The 19,602-nt window shown below is 41.9% G+C and overlaps 1 protein-coding gene across 5 annotated transcripts in view; it reads left to right on the top strand.

The window, feature by feature from the left end:
• elmo1 (engulfment and cell motility 1 (ced-12 homolog, C. elegans)) overlaps window positions 1–19,602 on the top strand; it is a 106,953-nt gene that overhangs the window by 73,061 nt on the left and 14,290 nt on the right. For all 5 annotated transcript variants that reach the window (XM_085261337.1, XM_085261338.1, XM_085261340.1 and 2 more), the window contains one exon: window positions 7,200–7,336. In XM_085261337.1, coding sequence (XP_085117463.1) covers window positions 7,200–7,336 — 137 coding nt within the window. The remainder of the gene's footprint in view (window positions 1–7,199; window positions 7,337–19,602) is intronic.

The raw sequence follows: 19,602 nt of genomic DNA, 5'->3' as shown, positions 1-19,602 counted from the left end.
CTGCTGCTTTGGCATCCTGTACACTCACGCAAACAGTGACTGGATCCGAAAGATGATGCTGACGCTGCTTGCTGGACACACACACATACGCATGCACACATTCACACATTCACACACGCTCTCCCCTCATCACAGTTGGACATGAGGCCATGCTGGTATTGTAATTAGAGTGGGGATGACACTTTTTGCTGTGTATTCATGTGGCATAGCTGCAAGGTGACTCTGAGAGTTGTTGTGCTTGCTTTGTGCACGCTCACAGACACGCATGCACACAAACAAATACACAGCAGACCTTGACAGATGTCAGGATGGCATTCAGCCTCTGTCTTCCTCTCACACATGCATAGAGATGTGCGCTCATTCTCTTTGGGCAAATGCTTAGTCACCTCCCTCATGTCCACGACTCATCTGTTTGGTCGCCAGTTGAGTAATTAGCTTTCAGCCGATGTCACCGAGTCCTCGGAGCGATCACGTCGAATGGACTCTAATAACATGACGGGTGATGGCGGCGTACACACGCAAACGCGCACACAAGTCCACTTTAGGAACGTGACAGTGACCCTTGAAAGCAGCCCACGTCCCAGAAGATGGATGAAAGGAGAGGAGAACTGCCCGAGCCCCCTGAGTGGCCTCGTCTTCATGATTAAATTTGTTGATGTCGTGGAACATCACTGTACCGATGTGTCTAATTTAGTCTGCAGCCAATGGCTTTGAACTCCTCTCTGCTGACAGAACTTTAACATCCTATCAGTCAGGCCATGAGCTACTGAAGCAGTGTTAAAAAAAAAAAAAGTTCACATACGCCTTCGAGTTGTGATTCTGAATTATACATTTTCCAGTATTTTATAATATTGCTTTCCCTTTGGTGAAAAGAACTATAAAAATATCAACGTTCTTTTAAAAATTCATTCAAAAAGCCTACACTTGCTCCTACAGCACCAGAAGTCTACTTATTATTTTATTACAATTGGTATAGATGATTTAAAAAGAGCCGATGAAGATGGTGCGTCTACACAGATGGCAAAACAATGTAGCAAAAACGTGTCAGGAACAAGTGGCAGCCTGTGAAGCTGCAGAGTCGATGCAGACGTGTCAAAAAGTGCAGTTCCTCAAAGGGCCAGAGATGTGAAAATGCCAAGGCTTACAGCAGAAATAAATATGCTTTCAGCCTGGTACAGAAAAAAAACAAAACTTGTCTCAGTAGCCAGACAGCTGCATGGGCATGAATTTCTTTTAATAACTCGCTCGTTTACATTTTTAATGGTTATGCATCTTTTTAGTGGCCGGTGGCTGCAGACGCAGGTATCTGCAGATATTAGCTGTCTGCTAAGTTTCACCTCCGCTAATTGGAGTCGCTGAACTGAACCTCATGACTAAAAAAACGTGTTTAGGGTGCTGGTGAATTTTTCATGCAGTTTTCTAAATAAATGGCTTGCTGTGCATTTACTGGAAATAACGGACTGTCCGAGAAGTGTGTGCTCCAGTTTTTTTACAGTAGGTGAAATTCTATACTTATTTATATTTAGCACTAATTAGCAGGTATGTGTCGGTCCAGTGCACCTACACAACTGTGAGTGCTTTGCGCTTAGCAGGCAGACTGATTTGCTAAAGCGGAGGCTTCCACAAACCAGTCTGTGCGGTCTCTATTTGTATCGTGCTGTTTTGGTTTGCTTCTTTTTTCTATTCTAACTTGAAAGCTAAATTTATACCTTCAGTTCTTTCTTGTATATTTTGTCTGTCAGCTGTCGCTGTCTCTTCATTAATCTGAATGAGATCAAAGCTGTTATAGGGGCCTCATCTTAAGTTGCAGAACTTCTTGTTTTTCCTCTCTGGTTTTTCACAGCAATGGCTTTTTGTTTTGGGTCATTATCTGCATGCCAGATGTTTCTGTCTTTCAGATTTAATAATAATTTGAAGACCTACGTTTAGCCAGTGATGGGTGTTACTCTCTCTCAGTTCATCAGTCCTTCAGCTAAGCTGGACGTCAGGGTGTCTGTCCGTACCGACGCAGTTCATAGAAATCATTGTTTCTCCTACAGTTTTGGTCAGAATTGAGCTATCATGTCACTGAGCTTCCGGTTCTCTTCGGGATTTCAATGATCTGGAAAAAATAGCTTAACAGGCAGTGATTGAAACAGAGCATAGAATTGTTTGCATAGCCTCAAGCAGGAAGAAACAGGCATCAGTCACTACAAAGGCAACTATCTGTACCACCAAAGATGCTCTTTCATCATTTTCTGTTGAAAAAAGTATTGAACCAATGTTCTGCTGACCAATGTGAGCATATGGTCAAGCATGATTTAAATGAGCCATTATAGTGTCCTGTTACTTACTCTGAGCGATACAGGCACTGAACATCTGTATATGCAGATGGATGAAACACACACAGGACAAAGAATACTCATTAGAGCTGGGTTATAATATCACTCCAAGTGTCTGCTGTGGCCCCATATGCTTGGCCAGAAAGAGTCATAAATTGTGACTTTAACTGAGTATGAGTTCACGGCCGCCCTGCTGTTTCAGACTGTGTTTAGCCAGCTACAAGCAGAGTTCGGTATCTGGGTGTGTGTTCAATGATGTGAGTCTTCATAAAGTCATCAAAATATAAACTCATGGTGTAATGTACTTTCAAAACACGCACACACACACACACATATATATATATATATATATATATATATATATATATATATATATATATATATATATATATATATATATATATATATATATATATATATATATATATATGTATATATGTATATATATATATATGTATATATGTATATATATATGTATATATATATGTATATATGTATATATATATGTATATATGTATATATATATGTATATGTATATATGTATGTATATGTATATGTATGTATATATATATGTATATATGTATATGTATATGTATATATGTATGTATATATATATATATATGTATATGTATATGTATGTGTATATATATATATATATATATATATATATATATATATATATAGAGAGAGAGAGAGAGAGTAAAATGTTACTTGAAATATGAAATTTACACTAACTTTCTTAACCAAAAATCAGGGTTTTTTTGGTAGAATACAGATGAACTCTTAAGTAGGAAGTTGTTGTTGTAATGGTCTGGACTTTATTTGTTTTACTTTTTTATTTTTAATTGTGGGGTTGAATTTAACCCTGAACGTGTGCATTTTGACCATCATCCTATTGCTTTATTGAAACAGCAACGAGTGGATGAGTCACCCCTTTAATGGTCTATTTTACTCAAAATGGGACAAAATTATGGAAAATGAACGTCTTGCTTTAATAAAAAAGAGCTGAAACCAGCAATTGAGACATTAAACTCAGTAAGAAAATTTTTACTTTACTAACTTTACTTTATTGATTTATATAGCACTCTTCACAGGATAAAAAACAAAAAGTGCTTCACAATAACATAAAACAGTACAATTAAACATACAGCACAAATCTAATTAAAAGCTAGTCTAAATAAGTGAGTCTTAAGATGATGTTTAAAAGAATGAATACAATCCAGGCAACGTAGAGATGGAGGGAGAGAATTCCACCGCTCTAAAAGATCTATCACCTCTGGTTTTAAAACGTGCTCGGGGAACTACCAACAGCCTTTGATTGGATGATCTCAGGCTGCGAGGTTCTAAAAGATCAGAAATATAGGCAGGAGCGTCATGATTCAAAGCTTTAAAAGTCAGTACTAAGATTTTAAAATGAATCCTAAAATGTACTGGAAGCCAGTGTAATGAGCGTAAAAATGGTGTAATGTGCTCTCTTGACTGACTGGAGGAGGTGAAGATTCTTTTTGCTCAAACAAAGACAAAGACTGTTACAATAATCTAAGCGAGAAGAAATAAAACATGAATAATCATTTCTAACTCAGATTTAGACAAAAAAGGTTGCAGTTTGGAGATGTTTCTTAGCTCAAAAGACCTCTTAGTGGAGCCGTAATTCAAGTGAGAAATGGGATCGTTTACTTATAAACTTCTATCAATTAGATTGCAACCAGAAGAGTCGCCTCCTCCTGGCCATTTGAATGAATGCAGATTTTGACATTGGCTTCACTTTTCAAACCTGGAGGCTTGATCCAGTCTGTTTGCTGTCAAAAGTCAGACTGAAATAAGCCGTTCGCGTTGATTCCCGGCTCTGATTTCACTTGCAGCTGTTGAGAGTAGTTTTATTTTTTTTTATCATCTTAGTTGATTTTGCTACTCAGTGCAAGGCAGTATTGTAAGTGATTAAAACGTGGATCTTATATGACATAAAATCACAATTTCGATCTTTACTGTATATTTATTTTTTATATGGATACAACTGATCGTATCACAGCTAAAAACAAGTCTCTCAGTTGGAGTATTCTCAACATCCATTCTAAATTTTAATTAAAAGTTTATTGCGTGACTCTGCAGGTTTCCCCTTTTAGAAGGACATTTTTAAAAGGTAGCTCCATTCACCAGTACTCCTTAATGTCAGGTCAGTAATGCCAGCCTGTGCACTGAAAGAAGTTTTCTAATGGATTCCTCCTTTCATGCACACAGCGTGATGTCTCTCAGCTTCAAATCGAGGTCGTGTGCATGATTTGAGACTAGCAGTAACAAGAAGCTAAATACTACTGTACATCGATTTCAGCTGCATAGCCCCTTAAGTCAGAATAATGGGCAATACAGTTTTATTGCGCCTCTATTTTCATTTCGTTATTGTGTTCATAGTGTCACTCAGAAAAATGCTAAACCACCGCTCTGGTTAGGGAAAAAAACACAAAGGTTTGTTAAGGCTAGCAAGGCTTAAAGCTCTAGTTACCTAATCATGGCAACAAGACTTTGCACTCACACAGTTCCAGCTCCATTCAGGTGGATAATTTTAAGTGCCTTTGTGCAGTGTTGAGAATGATTCAGTGGCATTTCAGCTAGCTGAAAAAAGGGAAGTACTAAATTGTTCAGCATTTCCCTCCATATGAACTACAGCACTCTGCAGTCAAAAAATCAAATATCAAAAAGCTGAAAACAGCATCTATATGTAAACGTGATGTATTTAAATTCGAATGAACAGACTAAGGATCGCAGCCATTTCTCTGCTACAGTCGCATGAGAACCATTTAAGGCTCGTTCCTAATGTCGATTAAACGGCATCTTAAAGTGCACGTTTTGGTGTTTTGCTTTTTCCCACTTACCCTAAGCTAAGTGTGTTTGTATTCAACCATCCGCATTCTGTAAGCATTTGGATAACGGCGCTCTTTATAACCATTTGGAGCCATCCGCACAGTGCCATGTTTTACTTTCCCCCCTTAGCATCGGTGCTTCTGGAGGTAATAAAACCACCCTCAACTCAGCACGCTTTACAAAACCCAGAGATGGACAAATCTCTGCAGCATCACACCAGAGAGCTCGCTGTCTGTATCTCCAGAATAAACCTTGACATGTAATTCCCCTCACCTTGGCACCTTGGGGCTCTGTTGGTCCTATCAATAAATAACCCATTTAGCTCAGAGGTCACTTCAAACTTCAGCCTTCCCGGGGGGGGGGGCTGTACTTGATTATTGAGGGAGTTTTTGTAATCTGTCCTTTCTTTTTTTTTTTATCTCTTTCCTCTTTTTTTTTTCCTGTCCCCGAGAGAAAGACTGTAGACTAAGCAGGTAGTCAGCATCTGTTTTGGCTCACCTCTATTAGCTTCCTGATTGACTACTGGCACGGGTAACACATTTCCCCGGATTCCCCTCTCGCCCTCCCCTTAATCTCGCATCTATCGCTTCAAATCAAGGCTCAGGTCGCTGTGCCCGTGGGCTGAGGGCATCACTCATTATACTGTGAAGTTTCAATTGCAGCCTGACCCCTTCCATCCAATTTCATGGCTGCTCCTGGTGGGCGAGTGCTCCCGCTGCTCCATTCTGAAACTCTTTAAATGAACCAACCTTTGGCTCAGGGCCGCCACTCATCTCAGCAAGACGAGAGGGAGACGAATTTAGTTCAAATGAATGTCAAGCCTTGTTATTGTAGCTCTTGGTTAATGCGGTTTGGGCACTCAAGAGCCTCGGCTTTCTCTCTTCCCTCTCGTTCTTATTTCGTACATGCTCTCGCACAAATGGTGAGGATTGAAATGCTTCAGTGGGCCGCTAATAAAAAAAACAAACCACCTCTGGCTTTGGAAAATGGAAAGTCTCGACGTAGTCCACTTGGAGCCGTTTGCAGGTCACAGTTTGCCTCTGAGGGGCATTTTTGTGTTTGAAGTTGATGAGTGGCGAAATTTTCAATAACACGCAGTTTTGCTTCATTGGGAAACTGCATCTGTTTCTCTGTAGTGTTTTTCTTTTTTTTTTCTTAATGAAATAACCTTATAAACACGTCAACTTCCTGCCACGTCTGCAACGCTGAAGCAGACAATCCCTATCAGGCTTCTTAGATTTTCTCTAATGAACCGTGTGTCATATTCCATAATATTCTGTCGCTAGTGGAAATTACATTATTTTCAAGGTGGCTCTTTAATATACACAAACCTGATGATTCTGCTTTCACACTTAAGCGTCTCTGTGATCATCAGACACATTTGTCAGTGTAAAGCAGAACCTTTAGTGTATGATTTGATTTGTAATGTTTCTAGCTAAGTGATGTTTATTTGCCGTGGTTGTTTGTGTGGGATGCCCGTCCCAGTGTGCTTCTGTCAGGTGTCTCGACTCGAGCTTCAGGCCACAGTCCTTAATTGAAAGGAGCATTTGGGTTAAAATAAATGCACCTTTGCTTTGCTCAGCAACTGGCTAATCCTTTGGCATTTTGTTGTGCCTGAGGCTATCTGTTAACTAACAAGATCACACTTTTTAAAATATTTATAAATCTAATGATGAGTTCAGTGGTACCAGAAGTCACAGTTACAAACAAAATATCCAGACTACTGTAAGATGATTCGCTCTTGTGGTATTTGCACAAAACAAGCTGTTTGCCAGGCATCATGTCAGGATATCAAAGATGTTGCCTGAGCCGTCTTCTAGTTAGCGTAGCTTAGCATAAAGAGTGGAAACGGGGCCAACGGCTAACAGGGTCAAGCACACATACAGACTGTATATAAAATGTCATGTATGTCATGTTTCTGAGCTTTGTTTTTATTAGTTAAATGCAGCATTATTTGGGTTTAGTCAGATTAGAGCTATCTCCTCTGTACTTAAGAATCTGTATTTTTTGTGTCCACAGCCAGTGAAAACTGCCATGACTTCCACCCCATGTTCTTCACCCACGATCGCGCTTTTGAAGAATTCTTCTGTATCTGCATCCAGCTGCTCAACAAGACCTGGAAGGAGATGAGAGCCACAAGTGAAGATTTCAACAAGGTATGCTGCGTGCGTGTGTGTGTCTGTTCTTTTTCTTTCTTTCTTTTGAGGGAGCAGGAAGGTTGAGATGAAGACAAAACATCACAGTATTCATGAATATTATTGGGCCTAGGTTTTGGTTTTGTACTGAGCTTTCCACATAGATGTGTCACAGCTGGAAAAAGCAAGTAAGTGTGCTTGTATATTTCATCATTACTGCAAAGTTCATGCACAGCTCTATTTATTCATTAAGCATGGAGACCTCTTTAGTTTATTACCCCTCAGGCACAAAAAGGCTGATGGGGGATTGTCGACTAAGTTTGTGAATACAATTAGTCAAAAAAGAGGCGACATAGGAGCTTCAAATTGATACCCTAGATGCCTCTACTAAAAATCTCAGATGAGTTTGAATGTCATTGACCTTGTTTTCTGAAATCCTTGTGAATGCAATTCTCTAGGAGGATTTTGAAACTGATACCACAGGTGTGCCTACTTGGAGGCCGAGGGGTAGCACTGCCTTTCGCCAGTATTTTCCTACTGGGATTAAGAAGTGGATTTTTTCATTTAAATAAGAGGAAATCTGGTGTAAGGAGCATCTTACAAAACTTAGCGCACCACTTAAAAATGACAAACCTAAATGCTGCAGTTTTACAGTTATCCATGCTCTTGTGATACTCATTATTCCAACATTTACCCAGTTGCACTCAGTTCAATATTCTGCAGCAAGGCTGCTCACTAAGACCTCGTATAGCTCTCATATCACGCCAGGTCTGATGTCGTTACACGGGCTTCTGATTAAATTTAGGATTCAATTTCAGTTCCTCCTCATCTATAAGGCCTTGAGTGGTCTGGCTTCAGAGTATATCAGTGAACTATTAATGCCATATATCCTTTTAGACCCCCTGAGGTCCTGTGAAGTGGGGGCTGATGATGGTAGCCAGTGCTAAACTGAGAACACAAGGAGGCTGTGCACCCCACTGCCGGTAAATGTTGCTAAGATGCGTTTATTTCTCGTAATATGTAAAATAAAACTTAGACACAAAGGGCTGAAAGATGTGACGGATGTGAAAGGTGTGATTTCTCAAACAAGATGCCGCAGATTTAGAAAGGAAGCTTGCACACATGTTGGAATATTTTTCCTGCATTGTTCTGCTCTGGTTCTGGTATAAAACATTAGCTTTCTCTGTTGGCAGAGAGAGCCCATATAAAGGCCCTACATCTTCATTTGGGGATCAGTGGAGTTTGGATGAAGATGACATACTTCCTGTTAGCTGGCTAATGTTGAATCGGCTCACACGGGAAATTTATGTAGGTGCATGGCCAGACGGTGTTGGTAATGAGGTGTTTATGATAGATATTGTATGTTGTGAAGTCAATTGGGCATCAGTTGTAGCAGACAGCAGATGCTCTGTGTCTTTTCTCTAATTTATCAAAGAAGTTACGATTACATTACAACGTCAAATGCCAAACCGGTACGAGCTTTACCACTGAAGAAACCAGCCCTTATTTCAGCTCCAAGGGTAGATGCTGTGTGGTTCACTCTACCATAAGCAGACACACACTGTGCTGCATAATGGTGACACTCTAACTGTCAACTCAGACCTCAAGCGGCCCCGAAATATATCTTCAAAGTTTGTTTTTGGTTGAATTTGAATGGAGTTGGTGTGCATGAATAATTGCATCATCTTCAGGTGTTTCGTCGCAGAGTCAAATGATGGAAGACGGCAGTGGGAGTTTCATAAGCCGGTCTCAGTGTCAGCGCAAATGTAACTCGGTGTTCAGATGGAAAATTGATGGAAAACTCTCACGTTCAACTTTCACAGAGGAAATGAGAAGTGATATGGAAAATGTGTCGGTGTTGTTTCCAGACTTGTTTTGATCCAATGCGAGAGGCTTTAGGAAGACACCGTGTTGAGACCGAAACAATAAAAACCTTGTTGACTCCTTTTTAGCATTCGAGCAAATGTCAAAGCCACCTACTGTCGATTGATGTGCTCACCAGCAGCTGTGTTTTTATCTCCAGTTAATTTGACAGCGTGATTGTCCTCCTGTTGTTTTCCATTCACAACCGAATGGAAAATGAGTGATTTTCAGTGTTACACAAGAGATTTGTTATGTCACCTGATTGTCTAATAGACTGAAACTTGGGCTTTATTTAATAATAGACACAGAGTGATGGAATAATCTCCTAATTGACACTTATTGTAACACCACAACTGGCTAGTGATCCTGTTACCCAGTCCCCTTCCCTTCACATCGTTCACTTGAAGCTAGAATCAGTTTCAACTGATAGAGACAGAAGATGCTTACCTCCCCAGCCTCGTCTTTCATTGCGCATGACTTTGAAATTCAGCAGTAGCTGTTGATAGTAAAACCATTTGGTCTCAAGGACTGTGTGTCAGCTAAATGGGGCGTGTGGAGGTCAGTGCTTGCATCCTCTGCTTATTTCCCCTATGACCTTAAAAGGAAGCCTTGAGACATCTACCCCACCTGATGATATTTAAAAGTTGTCATTTCTACCTAATTTGGTAAAAAACGATCTAGTTTTTTGTTTTTATCTGTAGCTGAAGCAAAAGGATAGAGAAGAGGAAAATTCACACTGGGAAAGCTCAGATCCTTTTAAATGCAAAGTCTCAACTTGCTCAGTTTAAAATCAGAACGTGATACTTTGAACAAGAACGAAACAATTTAGTGGAAGCAGTTTATCCAATATATCGCTAAAAGGCAATAAAGAAAATTACAAATCACAAAAAATTAACATTTAAAGTCATAAAAAGCCTTTTGAATGTTTTAAACGTATCTCTCTGACAAACGTCTCAGTACATGAGCCCGCTGATCATTAACACCGAGAGATCTACTGCAGTAATTCAGCCAATTGCAAAGAGGCATGGTATTAGCATTTGGAAAATGTCTTGTTTTTATTATTGCCTGTGTTTTTAAGGAGTAAGAGTAGGAGAATTTCTTTAAATGAAGAGTAAAGGAGCAAGAAAATGTATAGTTTGGAGAAGGCCAGAGACAAATTTTCTAGATATGTCCTGCTTTAATTCAGCTGCTTTCTTGCAGAGAGTGCAGGAGGCAGGAAACATAATGGCCACTGGCTACCTGCGCTATTTTCTCATGGACGTAATGAGGCATTGCGTGAACTTTGTGTACGAGGCAGCTCACGGCGTAAAGACCATTTAATGCCGTGTGAATGAGTCAGACATTTGCTTTCTCACATGCAGCTCTGCCGAGTGATGTGGAGTATATGGATGCAGATTATCAGTCTTTGTTGCCGTTTGTCTTTATCGCCTATGAAGGAATGATTTTCACAAATAAATAAGTAAATAGCAGACATTCAAGCCCAGGTACGCTCTCTTGAACAAGCAGATATGGCTGTGCTATAAAAGGACCAGCCCGTACCTATAGTGTGTAGATGTGTGCCACAGCTCCAAATGTGCACACAGTATATAGGAGGGTATATCCTCTTTGGAGAGGACGCATGGATGTGTGGGTGGATAATTCCATGTGTCAAGTGTAATTCTGAGGGCGTCCACTTTAGATAAGGTTCCCATATGGCTAGATGTTCCTGTAGGTTCTACATTTGCCAGGCAGTCAGCTTTCTGAAGTGCTGAATACTTGTTGGGGGAAAAAAATCCTTGGTCAGGTTTTGTCTACGTTTGGATGTGAAGTGTGTGAGTAAATCTCGATGGTTCTTTCAGTGGCTGCATCTTCACGCTCGATGGAGCATCTGCCCAGTACACACACACACACACACAAACTGTGGATTTAAGCTCATTTAAGACAAAGGCACAAGGCTTAAAAGAAGCTTAAAACACTATGGCGGTTAAGCCCGTGCACACAGCACCACTGCAGAGCAGCTGTACATTCTGCCTTATTGGTTTTTTGGATGTTCAAAAAAAAAAAAAAAGACAAAACATGAGAGCATAAAGGCGTGTGTGCTGTGAGTACATGATGTATGTATGTTTAATAGAGGCAAGTCTGATGCTCCCAGGGCACAGCGCCGACCGTCAGCAACCGTTTCCCCTGTTTCCATAGCAACCGCTGTTCAATTACCTCTGCTGTGCTGCACTACTCTGGCTCTGTGTCGGTAAGATGGAGCCACTGTGCTGCATGCGTGCATGTGTGCATGCGTGCACGCTTGCGTTTGTGTGTGCGACAGCATCTATCAGAGACTGTCTTGTACAGCTGCCTGTCGTGCCTTCATCCAAACGTCTGTGCTGTGCGCCGCTCCTCTTCCTCCTCTTCTCCACAGGAGTGGGGAAAAAAACACCTTCATCTCTCTCTCTCTGCTCAGGCTCTTGGGAAAAAAAATCCCTCAGTGATGTAGCGGCTTGCAGCCACTCACAAAACCCCTCCTCCTCCTTCTCCCCATCTCTTATCCTTTCCTCCCTCCCTCTTCGTCCAAACTGCTCTCAGACAAACACACGCACACACTCTTATCATGTGATCCACTTGCTGCACCACGATTGGTGTCTCTGATCGTGGCGTGTGTCCAATCAGGGCATAAGCCCCGAGATCAACCTAAGTGAAGCAGAGCAGCCTGGCTGATGCTCTTAGAGTCACAGAGGGAGGGAGGAAGGCAAATACAGAGGCATGCAAAAATATAGTAGAATTGAGATGGGTAAAGTTTTATGAAGGGGAAGAAGGCAGGGTTTTTTATTTTTAAATTAAAGAGAACATGCTGAAACAGCGAGTGAAGCAGGAAAGCTGATTTAGTAGGATAAACAGATTCGAAAAGGCAAACCGGAGGTGGTACACAAGCTGTGTTGACAGACAAGTCTCCCCTTATTGTGGCTAACGCTAAAGCTAACTGTCCACAGTCAGCTTGACTGCTCTTCCGAGGAGCCATCTGCTCCCTCCGTCCGTCCTTCCGTCCATCCCTCTCTCGCTGAGCTCTAAAAACTCCCGTTTCCTGGCAAAAGCACGAGGATTCGTCAGCCACTGTGGAGAGTATCACACCACGCTTGGAACCATGGAGGTGACATGTAAGTACTAAGAATGGAAATGAGAATGAGAAAGAGAGGCTGGTTTGCAATTAGCCTGCACGGATGGGGCGAGGGGAGGTGGTAGTAAGGGAGGAAGAGGGACTGTTTGTGTTGTTGCCTGGATGCGGAGGAGGCGGCGGAGGATGGAGAGATTGAGGAAAGGAGTAGAAAAGGCAGGCATAGATGGAGAAGATGGGACGGGGCAGAGCGGCAGAGAAAAGGGGAGGGACAGATGGGGTCATGTAGACTCGGCGAGGCGTAAACAGGTTAGACCGGGACCCAGATCGCATCCTTTTCATTAACAGACACACACTCGGTCACACAAATATAATCTGTCTTATAAGCTCACACCCACAGCTACTTACACTGCATGCGCACATTTCCCTGTTCACCTACCCCCCCATTAGACTCCAGGCATCATCTGTATTCCTGTTCGAGTGAGTGTGTGTGTGTGTGTGTGTGTGTGTGTGTGTGTGTGTTGGGGGTTGGGTTTTGTTGTTGTGAATGGGATTACTCCACATTACCAACACCCACTGTTTGTCACCAGAGGAATTCAATGCCACTACTACTGCTCTCCTCTACTCCACACTGTCTCTCTCAGCCTTGGATGAGCTTCAACCAGTGTTTTAGCCAGAGGGGTTTGACACAGGATTAGAGCGAGGTCAGCCCCAGACTGTAGAGCAGGCGTCTGTGCAGTACTGCCAGTACCTGATTTTATTTGTTTGGGACACAATGCAGAGAGGATTGCGGTCACATGTTGTGCTGCTCACCCTATTATTGTGATGATGGATAGCATCTTAGCTGTCGGGTGAACTATACGCTGCTGAGGTTAAAGCTGAAATGATTAATCAGTGAAATTAATATGCTGACTAACTGAAGTTAAATCGAGAACTAGATACTTTAGGTAGTTTGTTAAAGTCATCACGCTTTTTGAAGTCTCTTAAATGTTAGGATTTGTTGCCCTTTTTTGGTGCTAATGTACACCAATGCTATATGTAGGATGTAGTTCTCCCTCTTCCTTTCTGCAGCAAATCATCAAACTTTGACATGTTATCCCAACTACCCTCCCCTAACTCCCAATTGGTTCCTGCAGATTGCTGCCCCTCCCATGGGCTGGTTGTGCTGGAGGTTTCTTCCTGTTAAAAGGGAGTTTTTCCTTCCCACTCTCACCAAGTGCTTGCTCATAGGGAATCATCTGCTTGTTCGGGGTTTCTCTGCATTATTGTCGAGTCTTTACCTTACAGTGCCTTGAGTTAACTGTTGTTGTGATTTGGCGCTAGAGAAATAAAATCAGTAGTATTAACATCTTTCAGCTGCTTCTTTATTCACAGGTTTTTGCCATAATGGATAGATCAGCATGTTTGATTTTACACACATGTTTCCGACATGACCCTTTCAGGGAACTGTACCTTTTCCCAGTCGGTTTTTGTTTGTTCATTTAATTAAGAAAAATCTCTGTCTTCTACAACGGTTTCCTGTAACTAGTGAACACGCTGAGATATCAATCTGAATTTTGAGGCATGTGTTTGAAATTTGTCTCGAACAATCAAGGGTCACGACTTAGTCTGCGGCCCAGTTTGGTAATGACTGATTAAAGTAAAAGGGTTTTACTACAACCAATACACATTTCTAAGCACTTCAAAAAAAATGTCTCCCACACAGCATGAAACAGTCAATTAAAAGTTCATCTATATTTTTGAAAATACGCTCAGTCAGTGTGGGATTCTCCTTAAATCATGCTTGTTTATATGTTTACATTTCAATTTTCTGTCATATTTTTTTTGAGCAATTAAAATAAACATGCAATACTGAGCCACTCTAGATTTACCAGAGTATTTCTTGCCAGGGCCGGGATTTATGCCAGCTGCGTCCTGGATCGAGCTTCATTCTGAAGTCATCAATTCTCAGAACGAAAGCATTGCATGTCTTACTTTAAATCAATACTGGAAATGTTTATTTGCAGTTTCAGCCCTGTTAATGATTGTATTCTCTAAGTGACAAGCTGAGCTCTATCACGAAATCCATGTGTCTGGTTATCGGTGATCAGTAAGCTGAACGAGAGACCTCGAGCGTGGTGAAGGTAGCACTTCAGCTAAAGCCTCTTTTCCTTTTTTTTTTTATTGGTGTTTGACATTTCTGTTCCTGCCTGTGGTGATATAGAGGAGAGTAGATAATCTGCTTTGTTCAGCCATGTTGAAGAGTGACTATCCCAAGTGGGATTATTCACATAGCAATCCCCAAAAGCCCTTGGTACTGTAACTGCAGTTCAGAGAGTCTCTCATCAGCCCAACCCTGATAAATCGCTTGCTTTTTTAGAACATAGAAATGTGGTTTTTAGCTACTATTTCAGCTTTATTTAATGGTGCAGATCAGCTAAGGCCGCTTAATGCAAATCAATGCAAATGATTTCTGACTGTGCTCTTTAGCAAGCGGACACTTCTTTCACTTTGCCAGAAGGTTCCCATAGATGCATGCATACTTGATTAATCGAGTGGGTGCCGGTGCGTCCAGTCAGAAGTGATGTGACAGTAATAATTGTGAGTGCAGGTGACGAAGGCTTTGGGCGAGTGCCATGTTTGGATTCCAGAAAGCGGCTCGGGACAGTTGGTGAAAAGTGCTCGCACACACCACCATCAATATGCCAACAACTGTGACCGCTGCTGTCCGGCTTTGTATGGAAATGATACGTCTGATGGCGAAAGGGCACCTCCCCCACTCCTCTCCCACAGCGAGACCCCTCCTCATTTTGTTATAGCACACTGGCTTTACGTACCTCAGCAACTCTGCAGATGTTTACGTTCCTCTTTCCTTCCCTCGATTTCTTTTTGTCTTTCTCTCTCCTCCTCCTCCTTAGTCGTGTCTCTTGACCCCTCCCCTTTCTCCCCCTACACCACCACCACCACCTCTATTGTTGAATTCAGACAGGCTATTTATATCTTTCTGCCTGGCTGCTTCACCTCCCACTCCCTTAACAAGGTTTTCTTTATTGTTTTTGCTTTTTTGGGTGCACGTGAAAGCGAGCGCACACATGTGTGTTTGTAAATGCGCCGCAGCAAAGTGGCGTATTTGTGTCTGAGTCTTTCTACAGAGCACATGAGGTTGCGTTAGCTTGGTGTGTGTGTGTGTGTGTGTGTGTGTGTGCTTTTGTTGTCCACATGGTTTGAGTTTGTAGCAGGAGGACGGTCCGGATGCTTAGCTGTGTTTCTGCGCTGGGATTTCGTTCTTTTTTTTATGAGTACATTAGTTTTTCATGACTGTGTGTGTTCCTAAGGGGGTATCTCTGATGTCAGGCAACGTTGGCCCACTCACACTGAGAACACCAAAGCTAAGCTCACTAATCAGACCAGAGAGATCATCAGTCATTAGCATCAAACCATCTGAGCTGCACAGGCAGAGATGCAGAGCTAACATTTTTTTGTTGTTGCTGTTTTTGTTGCTTTGTGTCAGGATAGAGATAGTCTTGTCTCATCTTCACAACAACAACACACTGAAAATCAGCAGGGGAAGAGATGAGTAAACTCCAGTTTTCTTGTCTTTTGATGCGGTTATTTATCTATCTCTTCATTTATTTATGTGTGTTTGTGTGTCTCTGTGTGTGTGTGCCCAGCAGTCAGCAGTATATAAAGTCTTCTTGCAAGAAAAGGTTTTGGTTGTGTGTGGGTGAGACTTATTGTGCATATGTGCTGAAGGCCCTGTAATTAATATTGAATAATTATCCCGTTTTGATCTAACACAGTTTGAATCAGTGATTAATTTAAAGCACCTCCTCTGTCTGCGGATTGATACTCGTGTGCGGGAAAAGGAGACAAACCCAGAATCTCTCTCTGTCTGGTGTTTTTTTTCAGTACCTCACTTTCCTCTGCCGACAACAAAAAGACAAGATGTATGATTGCAATTACCACTTTGGACTAAATATGCAAGAGCAAATCATGTGCACAAGGATTCATATTGTTCTTTTGTTTTTTTTGGCTCTCTGCTCTCCTCCTTCTATTTGATATTTTCTGCAGCAGGTGAGAATTTCTATTCAAGCCGCATCAGGAGACAGTGGTTGCATACGTAATGGCATAAAGCCTGTTTTGCACAAATCAATTTTTCCACCGCCGTTCTAAATTAAGTGAAGCGCAATAAACTTTACGTCCTGACAATGTCTGGATCCCACTGTGTGTAGAAAATCACTGCTGTTGCATGGCTTCTGCAGCGTCTTCCATATGCTTTTCTGTACAGTGCCAAACTTGCACTTTTAGTGTAAAAGCTCTGTAACTGGCCTAAGTAGGAGCTGGTTGCATTATTAATGGGGAAGCTGTGTGATTTAGTTTTCCAGACAACCTCAGTCTACCCAGCATTCATGCATGAACGAGTGCTCTTAGGCCCTTCCCCCCCCCCCCTTATGCATTACTTCATATAATTAAATAATACCTGATTTTATGTCCTTGATGAGATTGTTAATCACCACCAATTTACTCACGCCTGTGGGACAATTAATGCAGAATGTTCATATTTCCAGCAACAACTTTGTCATAATAATACACTCATTAATGCAACGCTGTACACAAGCCAAGGTCAGCGCTCGGCTTTCATCAGCATTTCTTGATAGACTTGCAGTAAGTGGCGATTTCCCAAGCGACTCTCTTCTGCGGTCATCCATATGGGCTGTGCTGCGCCTCACACAGAGCTGGTTGTTGAAAAAGAGCTCCTCTGACAGTTTGTCTCAGCATGCATTGCTAGCCCTCTAAATATGGCAACAACAGCAGCCAACAGCAACAGCCGGTGTCGACCCAGCATCACTCATGTGGAAGGAAGACTAGAACCGATGCAAGGAAGGTCTTCAGATGTGGTTTGCGGGTACGTGGAAATATTAGGAATTTCCATTAATTACTCAACTAATTGTTGTGTGCGCTAGTGGTGCTTGCTCCTACTGAGTAATGCTTGGGAGAGGAGGAATACAGCAGCGTATGTGCACTTTAAATGTGCACATTGGGAGTGTGTAGAAGTGTTTTGCCTACAGTACAGTATGTGTGCTTCTCTGTGGTGCAGTAATGCTGTCAAATAGGTCCCCGAGGCATTGACTGAAAGAGAATGGAGCTGCTTTTCCCTGCGCTTTTAAAGTTGCATTTACCCCGTACCACTCTATTTTATTTCATTGAAATACCCAGATATCATGACTCCTTGCATGTCAGCTGTAGGGGGGTTTGGCACATGATTGAAATTTTAATGGATGAGACTAGCGCCTTATCCTCTCAGCAGAGTTAACATAGAGCCGCGACAAAGTTTGTCAGTAGAGTCTAAGAAAAACCAAAGGCTGAAGTGGTGCTGTGACTGCCTCGTTGTTCTGTTGCCGAGCAGTTTGTTTAAGGTAACTCCAGTGATTTTCTTAATATTTTCCTTATATACAGTACTGTCAAAAGACTTCTGCCACCCCTTATTTCTTTAGATATTGCCAGGAAAATGGCAAATGGCTGCAGCAATTTATTGAAATGTCAGGGGCCATGCTGAAAAATTAACCCACTGCCATTCAAAGGCTTTCCAGGTGGTATTGCATGGTGGAAAATCCAATGGTACTTTTCTGCGTTCATAATTTCATCACTTTTGATGAAAGATCTTCAACACCACTGGCTAAAATGCAGCCCTAAACCATGACGGTGCCTCCACCGTGTTTTACAGATGGCTGTAGACTCTCTCATCACCTCCTCCATACTTAAAGAAATGAGGGGTGACTTGAGACTTTTGCACAAAGGGAACATTACTATCCCAGTTATGATAATTATTACTGATATTTAAAGATATATCCTCTCAAGTTCCTTTCAGTTGTCCCCTCTGTAACCAGCACATGTATGCCACTGACAGCAGCTAGCACGCAGTCGTTGTTTCAGCTCAAGCTTTCAGTGCTCCAGACCAGTGCGAAGCAGTTAAAGCACAACACTATGCCAGTGTGTTTGTGCTGTCTGACTCCTGTCAGACGGAGATCTGTGTTTTGTCGTGCCTCCCCAAACGTCTTCTCACACAGGCTGCAGGGCTGAGTTAGAGCAAGAAACCGCACATTTGGCATTGTTGGCAAAGATTACTGTCACTATGATTTCGGAAACAGAAACCAGAGTGAAACAATGTCTGTATTCACAAAGGAAGCTCGTCTTAATATGGATTTAATAAACTAGGCAGCTTGCATCATCGATACTGATGTTTTTTCCCAGGATGTTTTACAGCTTTGATGTAAGTCGTATCCTACCTATAAATCTTCAACCACATACAGATTTATATTTTTTCTTTATTTTTAAACTCTGCCTTTTTATCAGCTTTTAAATTTAATACAAACCGTACCCACCTCCCCTCTCCAGGCAGCGTGATAAGAAACGGGCATCTTTTAATGTCCATCTCTGTGGCATTGTTTTACTTTCAATGACATCATGGTCAGCTCTCAAGAAGATAATTGTTTACTGAATGTGGGACATCGTTGCAGGGAGGAGAAATGTAATGAATGATCCCCTTTATTAATTTTTTTTCTGCTAGTCACTTAAAAACCCCAAATCTGACGGGAATGAACTTGTATGCGCAGATAATTATTGCACAAACACGTGCTGGCGTACATTCCTTTTGTATGCGAGCAAGCGTGCATGGTTAGTCTTCTTCATTTACGGCCTCATTGGCAACGTGTGAGATCGACTTTTTGATTGCTTTCACTGAGTTATCAGCGAAGTCGTTATTCTGTGATTACTGCGTTGTTACTTTGCCCACCAAAGTCTTACCAGGACAATCTCCAGTTTTTACCACACAGGCGTGAGTGGCGGGTGAGCAGTTGACTGGCAGCTGGTAAATGATGTCATTAGCATCTCTCAGGCAAATGGAACGGCGGTGACAGTCGATTGGTCGTTGAGAGGGGGAAGGTAATTTGTTCCGGCCGATGATGGAGAAGCCGACTAGAAGAAAGGAGAAGGACGAGGAGATGGGAGCGTGGTAGACGCGTCAGTGGCCAGCTCTTCATTACATGGACTTGATGGCTCATGGGATAGCATTTAATTACTTTTGCCAACTCTTGCTCTGCTGTCCAACTTCTCTCTTGCAAAGAGCTACAAGTAAGAATCACTGACTGTTGTCTAGAATAGATTAGTGCATGAGGGGGAAAATGGAGAGAGGCAGAAATAAAGATAGAGGCGACGACCGGGATGAACGATTGGCCACTTAAATCATCTAAAGTGTACTTTAAGATGACGCCATTCCAAAAGCAGAGCCTAAATTTGGTGCTGAGGATTTCTCAGCTCAGGCGGTAAAAAGTTTGTTTCAGCGTTGACGTCATCTCACCTCTGC

The sequence above is a fragment of the Mchenga conophoros genome, linkage group LG22 (assembly GCF_057382185.1).
Source record: "Mchenga conophoros isolate Kocher_MC1m ecotype Shallow Benthic linkage group LG22, M_conophoros_male_GT1.1, whole genome shotgun sequence".
NCBI classification, from domain to species: Eukaryota; Metazoa; Chordata; class Actinopteri; order Cichliformes; family Cichlidae; genus Mchenga; species Mchenga conophoros.
The sequence above is the reverse complement of the archived record's forward strand: the minus strand, read 5'-3'. Positions and strand labels throughout refer to the sequence as shown.